Raw genomic sequence first — 14,071 nt, 5'->3', positions numbered from 1 at the left:
ATAAACATAGTTGGTTATGTCTAAAGTGAAAGTAAACATTTGAGAGAAAATTGGATGCTTGGCTGTATATTAGAGATACGTGCAGGTCTTTAAAGTGACAGAGCAGCCTAATATTAACCATGCTGCCGCTTGTCCTTAAAGGGATAGTTCACCCAAAAATGGAAATTCTGTCATTATTTACTCACTGTAATGTTGTTTCAAAACTGTATTAATTTCTTTCTTGTGCAGAACACAAAATAAAATATTTTGGAGAATGTGGGTAAACCAAACAGTTGCTGGTCTCTATTGACTTCCATGGTAGGAAAAACATAGTCACTGTGGACCAGCAACTGTCTGGTTACATTCTTCATTCTTCTATGTTTTTCTTCTTTTTTAATAACAAAGATAAAATAATGACAAAGATTTTTATCTTCGCCACTTTGGCCTAAATGTCTGCCATTTTTTATTTTATTTTATTTTATATTTTGTTATTTTGTAAGGCTTTGTTTTTAAAATAGGGAAATTAGTTTGGCTGTAATGCTCAGTCACTTGCAAAATAGTAAAAACAACATGAAGAATCGTGATAAAATCGTGAAATGATATTTTTGCCATATCGCCCACCCCTATTTATAGGTAATTTATACTATATTCATACAGAATTTAAAAAAATTGATATGGAAAATCAAATGGCTGAAATAGAATCTAATTAAATACAAACACTTCGAATAACTTAAATAATTAAAACCGGTTTAAGTGATGACTAGCGAGGTGTTAAAAGTTTATATGCACAAGGCAACGGTAGAAAAGAAACACATGTTTTCATATTTGCTCACCTTTGTTAGCAAAACATCCCCCAACCACTGGTTTGGAGATAATGATATTTGATTTTACAGCTGGATTAGCTTGTATCAAACACATGAAGATCATTTAGACACGTAGAGATGGGCAATACCACTTGTTTTGCTTACAATCTGATATGAAATACCATCAAGGCTAATATTGGCACTAGCAACACTAATACTTTCTATTAATTAGACAATTCTCTATTCCATCGATGGGCACTTTTTTTTACATTTATTAACAACAATTACAGAACATCATCAATCATTTAAGAACTTTTAAGTCATAAGAAATACCATATAAAACACAATGCAATAAAAGTCACACACATATTTGCTGTTAGTTAATGAAGGTAAATAACTCCACGTCGTAGTGCTTCAAAGTTTAGGATTTGCATGCGTGTCTGTTGTGCTTTAGAAGAGGGAACAGTTTAAACAAAGGATAGACTTCTGGAAGGGTTGAACCTCTCATGACAGTGCTGGCACTCTAGGAAAGTTTCCATGTTTGTGAATGGCTTTCTAAACAGTGGCTGCATAAAGTACACAATGATTTCACTTTACAAATGAGAAGGATTTTTACATTTTGTGAAAAAAAATGTGGTGTATGTGTGGCGTTTGTCAATGCAAATGCAAGTGACTGTTTGCCAAGGCATTGCTATGAGGTTGCTATGATGTTCTGACCAATTGTTGGCACATTACTAGGGTGTTATGATGGTTGATAGAGTAAAGCTAGATGGTTTCTAGGGTATTGAGCTTGCCATCATGCAGTGTTGTTAATGTTAACTAAAACTAAAGTAAATCTTTTGTTTCGAATCAGTGGTTCGGAGCACATATCAAACTGCCAAAGTCATGCGATTTCAGTAAATGAAGCTTCGTTACATCATAAGTGTTTCAAAATTTCAATGGTTCACCACTGGGGGAGTGACTTTGGCAGTTTGATACACGCTCCGAACCACTGATTCGAAACAAAAGATTCGTAACGCTTCAAAGCTTCATGGAGCAGTGTTTTGAAATCGGCCATCACTAGATATTGTTGAATAAAGACATTATTTTGTTTTTTTTAGTGCACAAAAAGTATTCTCGTCGCTTTATAATATTAAGATTGAACCACTGTAGTCACACAAACTGTTTTAAATACGTCTTTAGTAGCTTTCTGGGCGTTTGAAAGTGTTAATTAATAATTATCTTGCTGTCAATGCAGGCCTCACTGAGCCATCCGATTTTATGAAAAATATCTTAATTTGTGTTCCGAAGATGAACGAAGTGTGGAACGACATGAGGGTGAGTAATTAATGACAGAATTTTCATTTTTGGGTTAACTAACTCTTTAAGTATCTATGATATTGTGGGTTTTCCCTTAAACATGATTTTTTCATACTTATTTATACTTTTTCCTTATTTAACTGAAAAGTGAAAGTGAAATAGATTGAGGCTCTGTTCATACTGACAATGCCCTTGCCATCCACACAAACATCTGACTGAGCAACTTGACTAGTCCTTTAGTCATGTCTAGTCAGTGTGTGCATGTGCTTTCAATTAATTTAGTTATTGAGTATTGAGTCACAGCATTTTGAAAGACTATTCTAGGAAAATGAAAGAGTTGGGCAACTGGCAATTGTAGAAGGAAGATTAGTACATTTCCTAAAGCCGAATAGCATCATTGCAACCTCTTTCTTACCTCAAACTCATGCCGTTTCTCGTAAACAGGAATGATGAGTCTCGCTATGTGTGTTATGAGTTCAAACCTCTCAGCTTTTAACAGACTCTCAACACACACCTCCAACTGCTCAACCAGGACATCCTGTCACAGAAATACAGCTGACATTTCACAAATGCAACTTGTTCATCATATTCTTGACTAGTCTTTTATGAGGGTTAAAAATCGTGATATTGCTACCATGATCTGTCTGGTTTTGGCATTGATAAATCTCCCCCAGTGTTGTTTACCTCAGTGTAGTACACATCTTGCATCCCTACATCTTCTTTCATAGCTCCTTCTTCATCAATGTTCTGGGTGATTCTCTTAAAAGCTGCCAGTCCACTCGGGAACAACTCTGAAACAATAAGAGAGCAGAATATGTGACAACATACTAAGAAAAGATTAGCAAAAACTCTTTATATAAACAGTTACAGCACATATGAATCAAAGAAAGTACAGCTACAGACAAGTTTTTTTTTTACACTGCGCTTATCGTGCGGTTATCGTTGTTTTAAACCCCGCTTTGCAATACGCAATATGGAGGAATAATGCTGCCTTCACATGCTCTCAGAATTATCGTAAATACGAGGTTCCTAGGTAAAAAATTGCACATGGATACCCTCTTATGTCGAAACTTGAATACGATAATCGTAATCACGACTTCAGAAGTGGGAATTATCAAATTTCCTATAGCACGTGAAGGCAGCATTAGTCCCCCTAAATAAAAGAGCCAATGCACATGTGCATAAGCTTGGTCCAGCCTGAAAAATGCAGTTTTTTGTCATGATTCAAGTGTTTAGAAACAAAATATATGAGACAGTTGTTGTCAGATTTCATTGGTGATTTTAACTATGAAATGTAATCGTAAGCTTGGCGAATGGTTTTGGAGAATTTGATGATTTCCCATTCAAAGAGATAGGAGCTGCACTTGCATGCCCAAGAGGCATTTCAAAGATGACCGCCGAGTGAAATGACTTATCTGATTTGTGATATAAGATATTTGGAAGAATGTAAGTAACCAAACAGACCTCGCCCCCCATTTACTACCATAGTAGGAAAAATAAATACTATGGTAGTAAAGAGGCAAGATCTGTTTGGTTACTGACTTTCTTCTAAATATCTTCTTTTGTGTCCAGCAGAACAAAGAAATTCATACAGGTTTGGAACTACTTAAGGGGGAGTAAATGATGACAGAATTTTTATTTTTGGGTGAACTATCCCTTTAAAGGGACTTTGTTTTAACCCCTGGTAAAGGAACGTTTCACACTTGTAATTCAGAAGCGGGTTTAGCACCATTTTTTTCCCCAGGGTTATGAAACCCTGCTCCAGAGCAGGATTAGAGCCACTTTTGTGAGGTGCTAAATGTGTACAGTATGAAATGAAGCAGTGTTAGAATGTTACGGCTAGATGCTTAGCTTACCAATCGCATGCCTCATATTCGCATGCTTTTGACAGTCGGCACATTGTATATGAACAATCATATTTCAGCGTTTGAAGGGGGAAATGTCAAATGGTGACAGAAAATGTGTGAATTGAAGAAGAAACCGTTTCATCCTTGCCTTTATAGTCTGAAAAGTCCATTCAGAAAAAAACTTGATAGTATATAGTTGGCAATGTGTAATATGAGGATGCGCAATGCTAGAGCTTTTATGTAAACAGATATGTGTGCGGCATTCGTCCAATCACTGACACTGACACTGACACGGCATATACTGTATGTAAATAAAAATGATCCAGGGTTTATGAATGTACAGTGTTACAGCTTATGAATACTCAGGATTAATTATTAACCCTTGGTAAATTATGAGCATTGTGAAACATGAATCTGTTTACCCGGGATTTAGAACGTGAAAAGCCCTACAATGTATCTATTAGTTTATCAATTACAGTAAACCTAATGGTAACACTTTACAATAAGGTTCATTAGTTAACATTATTTAACTACATTAGTTAACATGAACTAATAATGAACTGCACTTATACAGCATTTTTTAATCTTTGTTAATGTTCATTTCAACATTTACTAATACATTATTAAAATCTTGTTAACATTAGTTAATGCACTGTGAACTAACATGAACAAACAATGAACAACTGTATTTTTATGAACTAACGTTAATGAAGATTAGTAAATACAGTAACAAATGTATTGCTCATGGTTAGTTCATGTTAGCTAATACATTAACTAATGTTTAACTAATGAACCTTACTGTAAAGTGTTATCAACTTCTTATTGTGAATTGTTTGCTTGAAAAGTGTGCTTATGTTTCTTAACGAATGCCACTTGTTTGATGACATTCACACATTTTTATCTTATCATGCTTTTTGTCTTAAGTGTACATATAAAATTTGGAACCACTGTACATAACCTAGTGCAATATTTAACATTACAAAATAACTGCATCACAGTTGCCAACACATGACTTCTGAGAAACATACAGCAGTCTTTGAACAATGACATTTTTATCTTTGGTTTCTAGGGATGCAAATTTGTGGAACCGGCAACATTCTTTTAGTTTTGCAAGGGGAGAAAACTCTGAATTGCTAGCAGTTAATGAAATACATTTACTACTTAATTGGCAAAAAAAACATAGTTTTTTAAATACTGCAATTTAATGTTTAAAATCAAAAGGAAGAGAAAAAAAAAAACAGGTTTACTATGCTATCCACAATAGCTCCACTACTCGAGACGCACTATTTGAAACTTTGCATTGCCATTTGCATTGTGCACCACAAATTTGGACTAAGACAGGAGAGTGTTTGTCCAAGCAGGTGCCTTATTTGCATGGGGAAATGAGGGAAATTACATGAGCCACAGGTATTTATTGTTTTTGTGTTGTCCATTTATAAATGAAAAATTACAGTAGGTGAGAATGAAAGTAACATTGTGTAACATTCTGATTTTGTCTCAGCAATCAGTGTAAAATAAAGTAATGGATCATTTTTTTTCAGGACACTGTAATTTAAGGACATGATCCAAACAAATGAGCATGAAACCTTTGTTGAAAGTAAAGAAACCTTTGCAAACTTACTTTTCCTGTGCAAATACTCTGCCACCAATGCAGCAACATGAACATTACACATAGCAGCCTGTGAAAAAACAAGAGCAGAGAAATACCAGAGAAAATAAGGTTCACAGAACTAAGAAAACAAATCTCATACATAATGAACAAAACTTAAGCTCATCAATCTCTGTTTCCACCCACCTATTTTTCTGCTACGATAGAAACACATTTACCAAAAATAAATCAACAAAAAAAACTCAACAGTGGATGTGATTGAATAACAGGACTAACCAGTGGACCAATTTCATCGCACAGTATCTCAGATGTTGTTTTATTTATTCTGAAATGCCTGAGTCTGTCATCAGAATGATTTGGTTCAATTTCCTCCCAGATGTATCTCACATGATTGCGTTCACAAACATCAGCATCCGAAAGCAAGATAACATGACAGCGTTTATTGTGTTTGGTCTGCAAGCTCTGAGACACAAGTAATTCATGATGTAGAAAAAAAGAGCCACAATTTATTCCCCGATTGCCAGCAACTTTTATTTTTATTACAGATGTTTGTTGGCATTTTTTCCTTAGAAGTGACTATTTTGTTCTCTTGAACACATGGGATGGAAACACTGCTTTATTTGCAGATGTTTTATGCAATATTACAATTTTCCGGGTAAGTTAAATTCACAGCTTTGGATTTTACTATACCATCCAGAAAGCATTCAAAAAGCAATAAATTGTGTTCAGTACAAAATTAGGTCTTTAAAATACATATTCTATGTAGTAAACATATTTAACCACATATCCATTGTATTTATATGGTTTAGGCCATCCACTGCAGAAGGCACTATTGTTACATAATCTTTTCCATTCTTGGATGTATTCCCTGTATGTGTAAAAGAAGCATAAGAGAACGCTTGCCAAGAAAATGACCTTTGATACAATTCAGTTCCTGTTTTTCAGTTTGTGGGGGATATATTTATAGGAAGAATCAAACACTGCTGCTAACCTAAACATATACAAAATAGATTAAACCAAATTATTAAATAATTCATGACTAAGTAAACATAACAAGTAAACAGCACTGAAAGTCTCTTGAGAACTATTGTTAAATGACTGAGGCTTGATCGGTGTTGTTCAGTCAGGGAAATGGAGTGACAGGTGCTATTACAGGTGCTCTTGATTGTTTAAAGGTTAACCTGAACGTTATACCACTGGGAGGTGGTTTCCAGAGGACGACCTGTCATATAAAATACAACTGATCTACAGTTTTTAGTTTTTGTTCAAAGACTTCCCCAAACAGGAGGTCCAACACAACAATGGGAAAAGGTAAAAATAATAGATGCATGTGCATATTGCCCAATAAAGTAGAAAAGTCTGACAAAATATATTTGTAACAGTCTGCCTGTAAGAAGGTCAATAGACCTAAAGTTAGAAAAAATTTCAAACTTTAAAGTAAAGAAATTTTAAATAAAATACATTTTCCTACAAATGACCAGGGTTATTATCGTTATCTAAAACTAATTTAAAAAATATTTTTGTTAATTGAAATATAGCAGAAATAAAATAATATACAAAAATTAATTGAAAAACCTTGCCTTGGCAATAAACCAAAATAAATTTAAGTTGAAGCACTAAACTTATTAACTGGAAATAAATAAAACAAACTAAAACTGAAATAAAAATAAAATAAACCTAAATAGCAATATAATAATAATAAAATGACAAAAGCACATAACGAAATTACTAAAAATTAAGTAAAATTATCATGAAACCAAAAAAACAAACAAAAGCTTTTTCAATATATAAAAAAACTAAAATAAAAAACTAAAATAACACTGTAATAGATTTGTTCAATGATTTCTATAAAAGTAAAATATTAAATGAAATGTTAAATTTATCACTTGCTTAATCAGAAAAGACGTTAACATAAAAAAACAGCAGCTGATGGTTTAAAAACAACTAGCACTGGTATAGACAAACTTAAAAAAGGAGCTTTTGACAGCTGAATAATGTTTAATTCTCTATGGAAGCCTGTTCCTATATCTCAGGGTACAAAATAAAAACTGTAACTGTGAGACAGTGTCATTGATCAGATCGACCGATATGGGTTTTTCTATAACCGATGCCGATGTTTAGAGGTCAGGGTCAGCCGATGGCCGATATGTGCTGCCGATTTTTAGGGCCGATATCTTGAAGTTTTCCCCTTCATTTGCATGCTAAAATGTCACACTAATAATAAGTGGATGCACAACATTTCTAAACTTAACATCATTTATTGAACACTGACTTGATTTACATAAAAGTTTTAGAGCATTTATCAAGCTGAATTTTTCAAGTTTGTTGGAACATAAATGTAAACTTAAATATACATTTAAATAAAATAAATACAACTTTATAAATAAAAATCAATTCAAAACTTTGTCATGTTGCACAGCCTTGTATGCAAGGACAGTGCTAAACTCTTAGTGATTTCTGACATTCTTGACGGTTAACGCTAGACAGGTTTAATGAGGATAATAACTGTGCGACATTATATATATATATATATATATATATATATATATATATAGTCATTGGTCGGAACACATCACTTTATTAGGCTGATGTCCATTTTTATTCGCATTACACAGATGATGGAAATACACGCAGATGCTCATATTTTTGAGCTGAATTTTCATTAATGCAAAGTTGGATGGAAACCCGGCTATTATCTGCATCAAATCATGCTTCCGAACAAATGTCATACACTTCTGCGCAGTGGCGTAGCGCAAATCCGCGGGCCGAAAGTCCGAGGCCCCCCGAAGGAAGGTTCAACCAAGAAGGGGAGCCAATGGATATCACACAAGAAGCAACGTGCAAACTTTCTCGGTCAGTATTCAAAGTGAAAAGTAAAAGTGACGGAGCTGCCTGACGCTGCATTAATGGAGCATTTTCTCTCAGAGACGAATTTCAACATAATATGCTGATAACGGTATATAACTGTCTTAATTTATTCCATTATTTCTCTTGTTGCCCGTACATATAGTGAAAAAAATGGGAAGAATAGTATTTCGTGTTAAACAGCTTGTTTTTTTGTTTTGTTTTTAAAGTTGGTGAAGTAGCCTAAAGCTGCTCTTAATTTTCATTTATGACTGCAGTGTTAGGAAATATTATAGACTGTTAATAATTTTAATTATAGGTCTAATTCATTGTATAATAGACCTAAAAAATGTTTAAAACATTTTCAAAGAGGAGCTGATAGCCTAATCTTTTATTATCCTCACAGCACGTCAGTTATGCAGTGATGCGCTGTGAAATTATTGCGGGGCAAATTTATTATAATATTAATTTAATAATAAAAGTAGCTTACCTAATAGTAATAATAATAGACTAGAAGAATGTAACAGGCTTACATTAATTGGAAATGCCAAATCCTCTTAATATTGACAATATTTGTCGGAGTAACGTAGCCCTCAATCACGCTGCAGTGTTTGTGAGAGCTGCCGCCTTCTCCACCCCAAGCACAGAGTGAAATTCTCCAAAATAAAACAGAACTTATAACATTGGGGCTAATATGTTAGCAAGCAAGCTGCTGGTAGTTTTGGACTACAGTCCTTAAAGTTAACTACAAGAAAGCGAACCTTCAACCAGCTGTAGCATTATGCCAGTTCCCGACGGTTCTATGCTATCCGTTGTTTCTTTCACTAAGTGAAGCAACACTTCATAGTTTATTAGTAATATATAGTAAATATATGGCCATAGGACTTTGAAATATCAGAATTTAAGCCTTAGGCTACCTTTATCTCCCAGGACTGTTGTTGAATCTTCCAAAAGTTTCAATTCACATGCGGTGGCAGCAGCACATTCCACCGCACCAATAACACAGGGCTGCCCGAGGACGTGCCTGGCTTTAAATCGGCGCTACTAAACACGGATATCGATGCCGATATATTAAAAAAAGACAAATATCGGCCCGATATATCGGTTGACCTCTAGTTCGGAGCGTGTATCAAACTGCCAAAGTCACGTGATTTCAGTAAACGAGGCTTCATTACATCATAAGTGTTTTGAAATTTCAATGGTTCACCACTGGGGGAGTGACTTTGGCAGTTTGATACACGCTCCGAACCACTGATTCGAAACAAAAGATTCGTAAAGGTTCAAAGCTTCAAGAAGCAGAGTTTTGAGATCGTCCATCACTAGATATTGTTGAATAAAGTCATTATTTTGTTTTTTGCCGCAGAAAAAGTATTCTCGTCGCTTCATAACATTAAGATTGAACCACTGTAGTCACATGAACTGTTTTAAATATGTCTTTAGTAGCTTTCTGGGCATTCAAAGTGTTAATTGTCTTGCTGGCAATGGAGGCCTCACTGAGCCATCGGATTTTATCAGACATATCTTAATTTGTGTTCCAAAGATAAACAAAGGTCTTACAGGTGTGGAACGACATGAGGGTGAGTAATTAATGACAGAATTTTCATTTTTGAGTGAACTAACCCTTAAACCTGTTAGCATTCCACTGTACCGTCTGCGGTACACATACCTTTCAAAAGAGACCAAAACCATGCATATACTCCAAATGGTTCAAGAACAGCATGCAATTTACTTTGGGTATGCTTTTTTTAGGCATTTTAGGCAAATGTTACAGGAATGCTAAGGGGTTAAAGTGTTTTTTGTCCTTGGATGCATGTAAATCTATTGTAGGAGACCACCAAAACAAAATTAGGAACCGTTAAAATAGCATTATGGGGCACTTTAAAAAATCTTTACATTAAAGATGCACCTCAAAACTTTTAAATAACAATAATAATAATAATTTATGGATTAATCAGAGAAAGTAATAGAAAAATGACCTATATACAAACATAAATGTATTCTCTATTTCTACTCTCACAGTCCAGATGCCTAAAAAAATACATTGTTTTGGTGATGCAAATTTATTGCTAATCAGATTGATGGAACAACGGATGACATTATTATAACCATTTTAAAAGCAAACATTGTGTGCATTTCCTCTGAAATTTCCACTGAAATACAGGTGATATGATCTGCCATAATTCAGTGTATGCTTACAGCTTCAGGGTGTGGCTTAAAATTGGCCAACAGATGACATGATTGACATTTGACTAATTCAATCCATGTACAATGTGTTGAAGCCAAAACAAATTTAATATGCACATGGAAACTTTCCAGTGCACCTGTACCAGCAAAACAACAAGTGTTTAAATTAACATACCTCAGAAAAGTCCCCATTCTTACTGTGTGCTCGTGCCATGCTGTCCAGCCAGGTCCGCCTGAGCTCCGGGGTGCTGGCGTATGATTTGGCGAGACTGTACTGCAGGTCAAGCAGCATTTCTGGGTCTTTTTCGTGCTCACGCATCTGAGCGGTGGCCATCAAAACCGTACGAATTCTCATCGTCAAACCCTTCACTTCAGATGGAAACGTTGTGGTCTAGGGAGACATATAGATTTCATATTTTAAAAACCGAAGCAAGAATACTTGCCATTTTGGTGAACTGATTATTATTGTAAGTGTTATGGGCTGTTCACATGTCACATGTCTTGTGACTTTTTCTGTGTCTCACATGAATGACTCGCGTTTAATGCCATGTAGACCGCATGCTTTGATCTAAGCTGAACTTTCGAAAACATATCTCAAAAACACATTTTCTCTTCCACTGCATTTTAGTGTTTTGAATTTTTTTTTTTTTGTTATTATTTAAAAAATATTAAGTATCCACAGAATGTGATTTCTGGTTTTAGAACACAATTCAAAGCGGAATTATCACAACCAAGCAATCCTCGCTGTCATTAAAACATTAAAATGAATCATGTCAGAAAAAAGTGTTACAAAAGTGGCTGATATTTCTATTTACTGCTTAAATTAATACAATTTTTTAACTTCTGGATAATTAATGTAAATTTTTTTGATCAACTCCATTCTTTTTATGTGTAAATTTACAGTATTCTCTTTAATTCATCACTTTGATCACAACAGTAAAAGAGGGAGTATGCAAAGTCAGTCAGTGTGCAGGTGGCACGCACATGTTCATGTTGTTGTTTTTTTTATGTATACAGATAAATGACAAGGTGACAAGGTTTATGCCAAGGTTTATACATCAGGTCCCTGATGTACAGTACAAATGTGTTTCATGTTACATATATAAATTAAATTCTGAAGAATGATGGACTGGTACGGAGCCCCTAAATGGACATGGTAGTGGGAAATAATATGAGATGGGAGGAAAAAATATATTTCAATGCCCTTGTGTTCACAGAAAGTTTTGCATTCCTCTCTAGCAACGGTGCGTTCGCTCACAAAAACTTTGCATTCCCCCGAGGAACACAAGCAAACGCAAAGTTTCTCAGGGGAACGCAATATATTTGCTAGAGAATGCAAAATGATTAACATATAATTTTTCCTCTCATCTCATTTTTCTTTTTCATCACCCTTTCGGGGCTCCGTAGACTGGAGATACTTTGATTTCAATGGGTATCAAAAAGTGTTGGGGACATGTCCCACCTGTCCCACCCGCAAATGAAGCACATGTGAGCGGCCCCTTAATGAAAATAATTGATGAAGTAGTTTGACAAATGATTACAGTTTGCAAACTCTACCTTACCTTCATGACTTTATCACTGTTGGCAAAGTTGTTGATGATGGACAGTGACTCCTGGAAACGTGAGCTGCCGGTTACTGCCACATCAGCAATAAGCTGGCTCACAGCGATGATGATCTAATAGTCAGAAAGGAAACAGACAAAATATCAATGCAATATTTTAGAAACATTCCTGGGTCACCCAAAAAAGGCACATGTCTCAGGGATTGCTTTACCATTGTGCCTGGCTCAGACTTTCAAAAAATATGAACGAAATTATGTTTTAGATTAATGAAAAGTGACACGCACGCACACACACATGTATATATACATACATATGTTTTAAATTAATGAAAGAAACCATTTACATACACTACCAGTCAAAAGTTTGAAAACATTACTATTTTTAATATTTTTGAACGAAGTCTCTTATGCTCATTAAGGCTGCATTTATTTAATAATAAATACAGAAAAAACAATAATATTGTGAAATTTAAAATTATGGTTTTCTATTTTAATATACTTTAAAATATAATTTATTTCTGTGATGCAAAGCTGAATTTTCAGCATCATTACTCCAGTCTTCAGTGTCACATGATCCTTCAGAAATCATTCTAATATGCTGATTTGATACTCAGTTATTATCAATGTTGAAAACAGTTGTGTTGCTTAATATTTTTTTGGAACCTGTGATACTTTTTTCAGGATTCATTGATGAATAAAAGGTTAAAAAGAACAGCATTTATTCAAAATATAAATCTTTTCTAACAATATAAATCTTTACTATCACTTTTTATCAATTTAACACATTCGTGCTGAATAAAAGTATTAATTTCTTCCAAAAAAAAGAAAGAAAAAAATTACTGACCCCAAATTTTTGAACGGTAGTGTATATTGTTACAAAAGTTTTCTATTTTAAATAAATGCTGATATTTTTTAACTTTTTATTCAAAGAATCCTGAAAAAATATCACAGGTTATAAAATAATATTAAGCAGCACAACTGTTTCCAACATTGATAATAAATCAGCATATTACAATGATTTCTGAAGGATCATTTGACACTGAAGACTGGAGTAATGATGCTGAAAATTCAAATTTGCATCACAGAAATAAATTATATTTTAAAGTATATTAAAATAGAAAACCATAATTTTAAATTGTAATAATATTTCACAATATTATTTTTTTTTTCTGTATTTATTATGAAATAAATGCAGCCTTAATGAGCATAAGAGACTTTGTTCAAAAACATGAAAAATAGTAATGTTTCCAAACTTTTGTCTGGTAATGTACATGTATATTTACATACTATATATACTATACTATATATACGTCTGTGTGTGTGAGTTTGTGTATTCACAGAGTGAAAGTGTAACCAAAAAAACAGTACTTTGTAGATAGGTCTAAAGCATTGTGAATTCATTGTGAATGCAAAAGATGCTAACAAATGAGAACCTGTTTTCATTATTCATCATTAATGAGGATAAAGTTGAAATGTATAGCATAAATAAAAAAGTATCATTAACATTGAGTTTAAATAGTGCAGCTGCCTTAAGGCATGTGTGAGAGAGTGGAATTCAGCTGAAGAAAACAACAAGTGAATGTGGCTTGACCTGTCTAACTGGCACCATGAAGTTTTATTACACTATAATGACTGTATAGCATGCTTAAGCACCTTTTATGCTTTTGGTAAGAGCACATTACAAGACATTCAGAATGTCTCAAGTAGTTTTAGGTACACAGAAATGTTTCGTGACATCACATCTAAGCTTAACGTGTAACGTGTAACAAGGACACTGTAAAAATAAAGCGTTACCCTACATTTCTCTTCAATACAGTAGAAATTTTTATTAAATGAAATATGAAGGATGTTAACTGTGACAAGATGATTGACAGGGCAGTTTAAATGGTGACAGGATGCACAAAACTAAGTGAGAGAGCGGTTCATTAAAGATACACTTGATGT

At 34.1% G+C, this 14,071-nt stretch overlaps 1 protein-coding gene across 3 annotated transcripts in view; it reads right to left on the bottom strand.

The window, feature by feature from the left end:
- Positions 1-14,071, bottom strand: part of dock11 (dedicator of cytokinesis 11) — a 99,451-nt gene that overhangs the window by 19,395 nt on the left and 65,985 nt on the right. For all 3 annotated transcript variants that reach the window (XM_051899080.1, XM_051899081.1, XM_051899082.1), the window contains 5 exons: positions 12,128-12,241; positions 10,741-10,956; positions 5,550-5,607; positions 2,766-2,872; positions 2,497-2,619 (listed from right to left, as the gene is read on the bottom strand). In XM_051899080.1, the coding sequence (XP_051755040.1) occupies positions 2,497-2,619; positions 2,766-2,872; positions 5,550-5,607; positions 10,741-10,956; positions 12,128-12,241 (618 nt within the window). The remainder of the gene's footprint in view (positions 1-2,496; positions 2,620-2,765; positions 2,873-5,549; positions 5,608-10,740; positions 10,957-12,127; positions 12,242-14,071) is intronic.

The sequence above is a fragment of the Ctenopharyngodon idella genome, chromosome 7 (assembly GCF_019924925.1).
Source record: "Ctenopharyngodon idella isolate HZGC_01 chromosome 7, HZGC01, whole genome shotgun sequence".
In the NCBI taxonomy this organism is placed as follows: Eukaryota; Metazoa; Chordata; class Actinopteri; order Cypriniformes; family Xenocyprididae; genus Ctenopharyngodon; species Ctenopharyngodon idella.
This window is presented reverse-complemented; position numbering and strand designations above follow the sequence as displayed.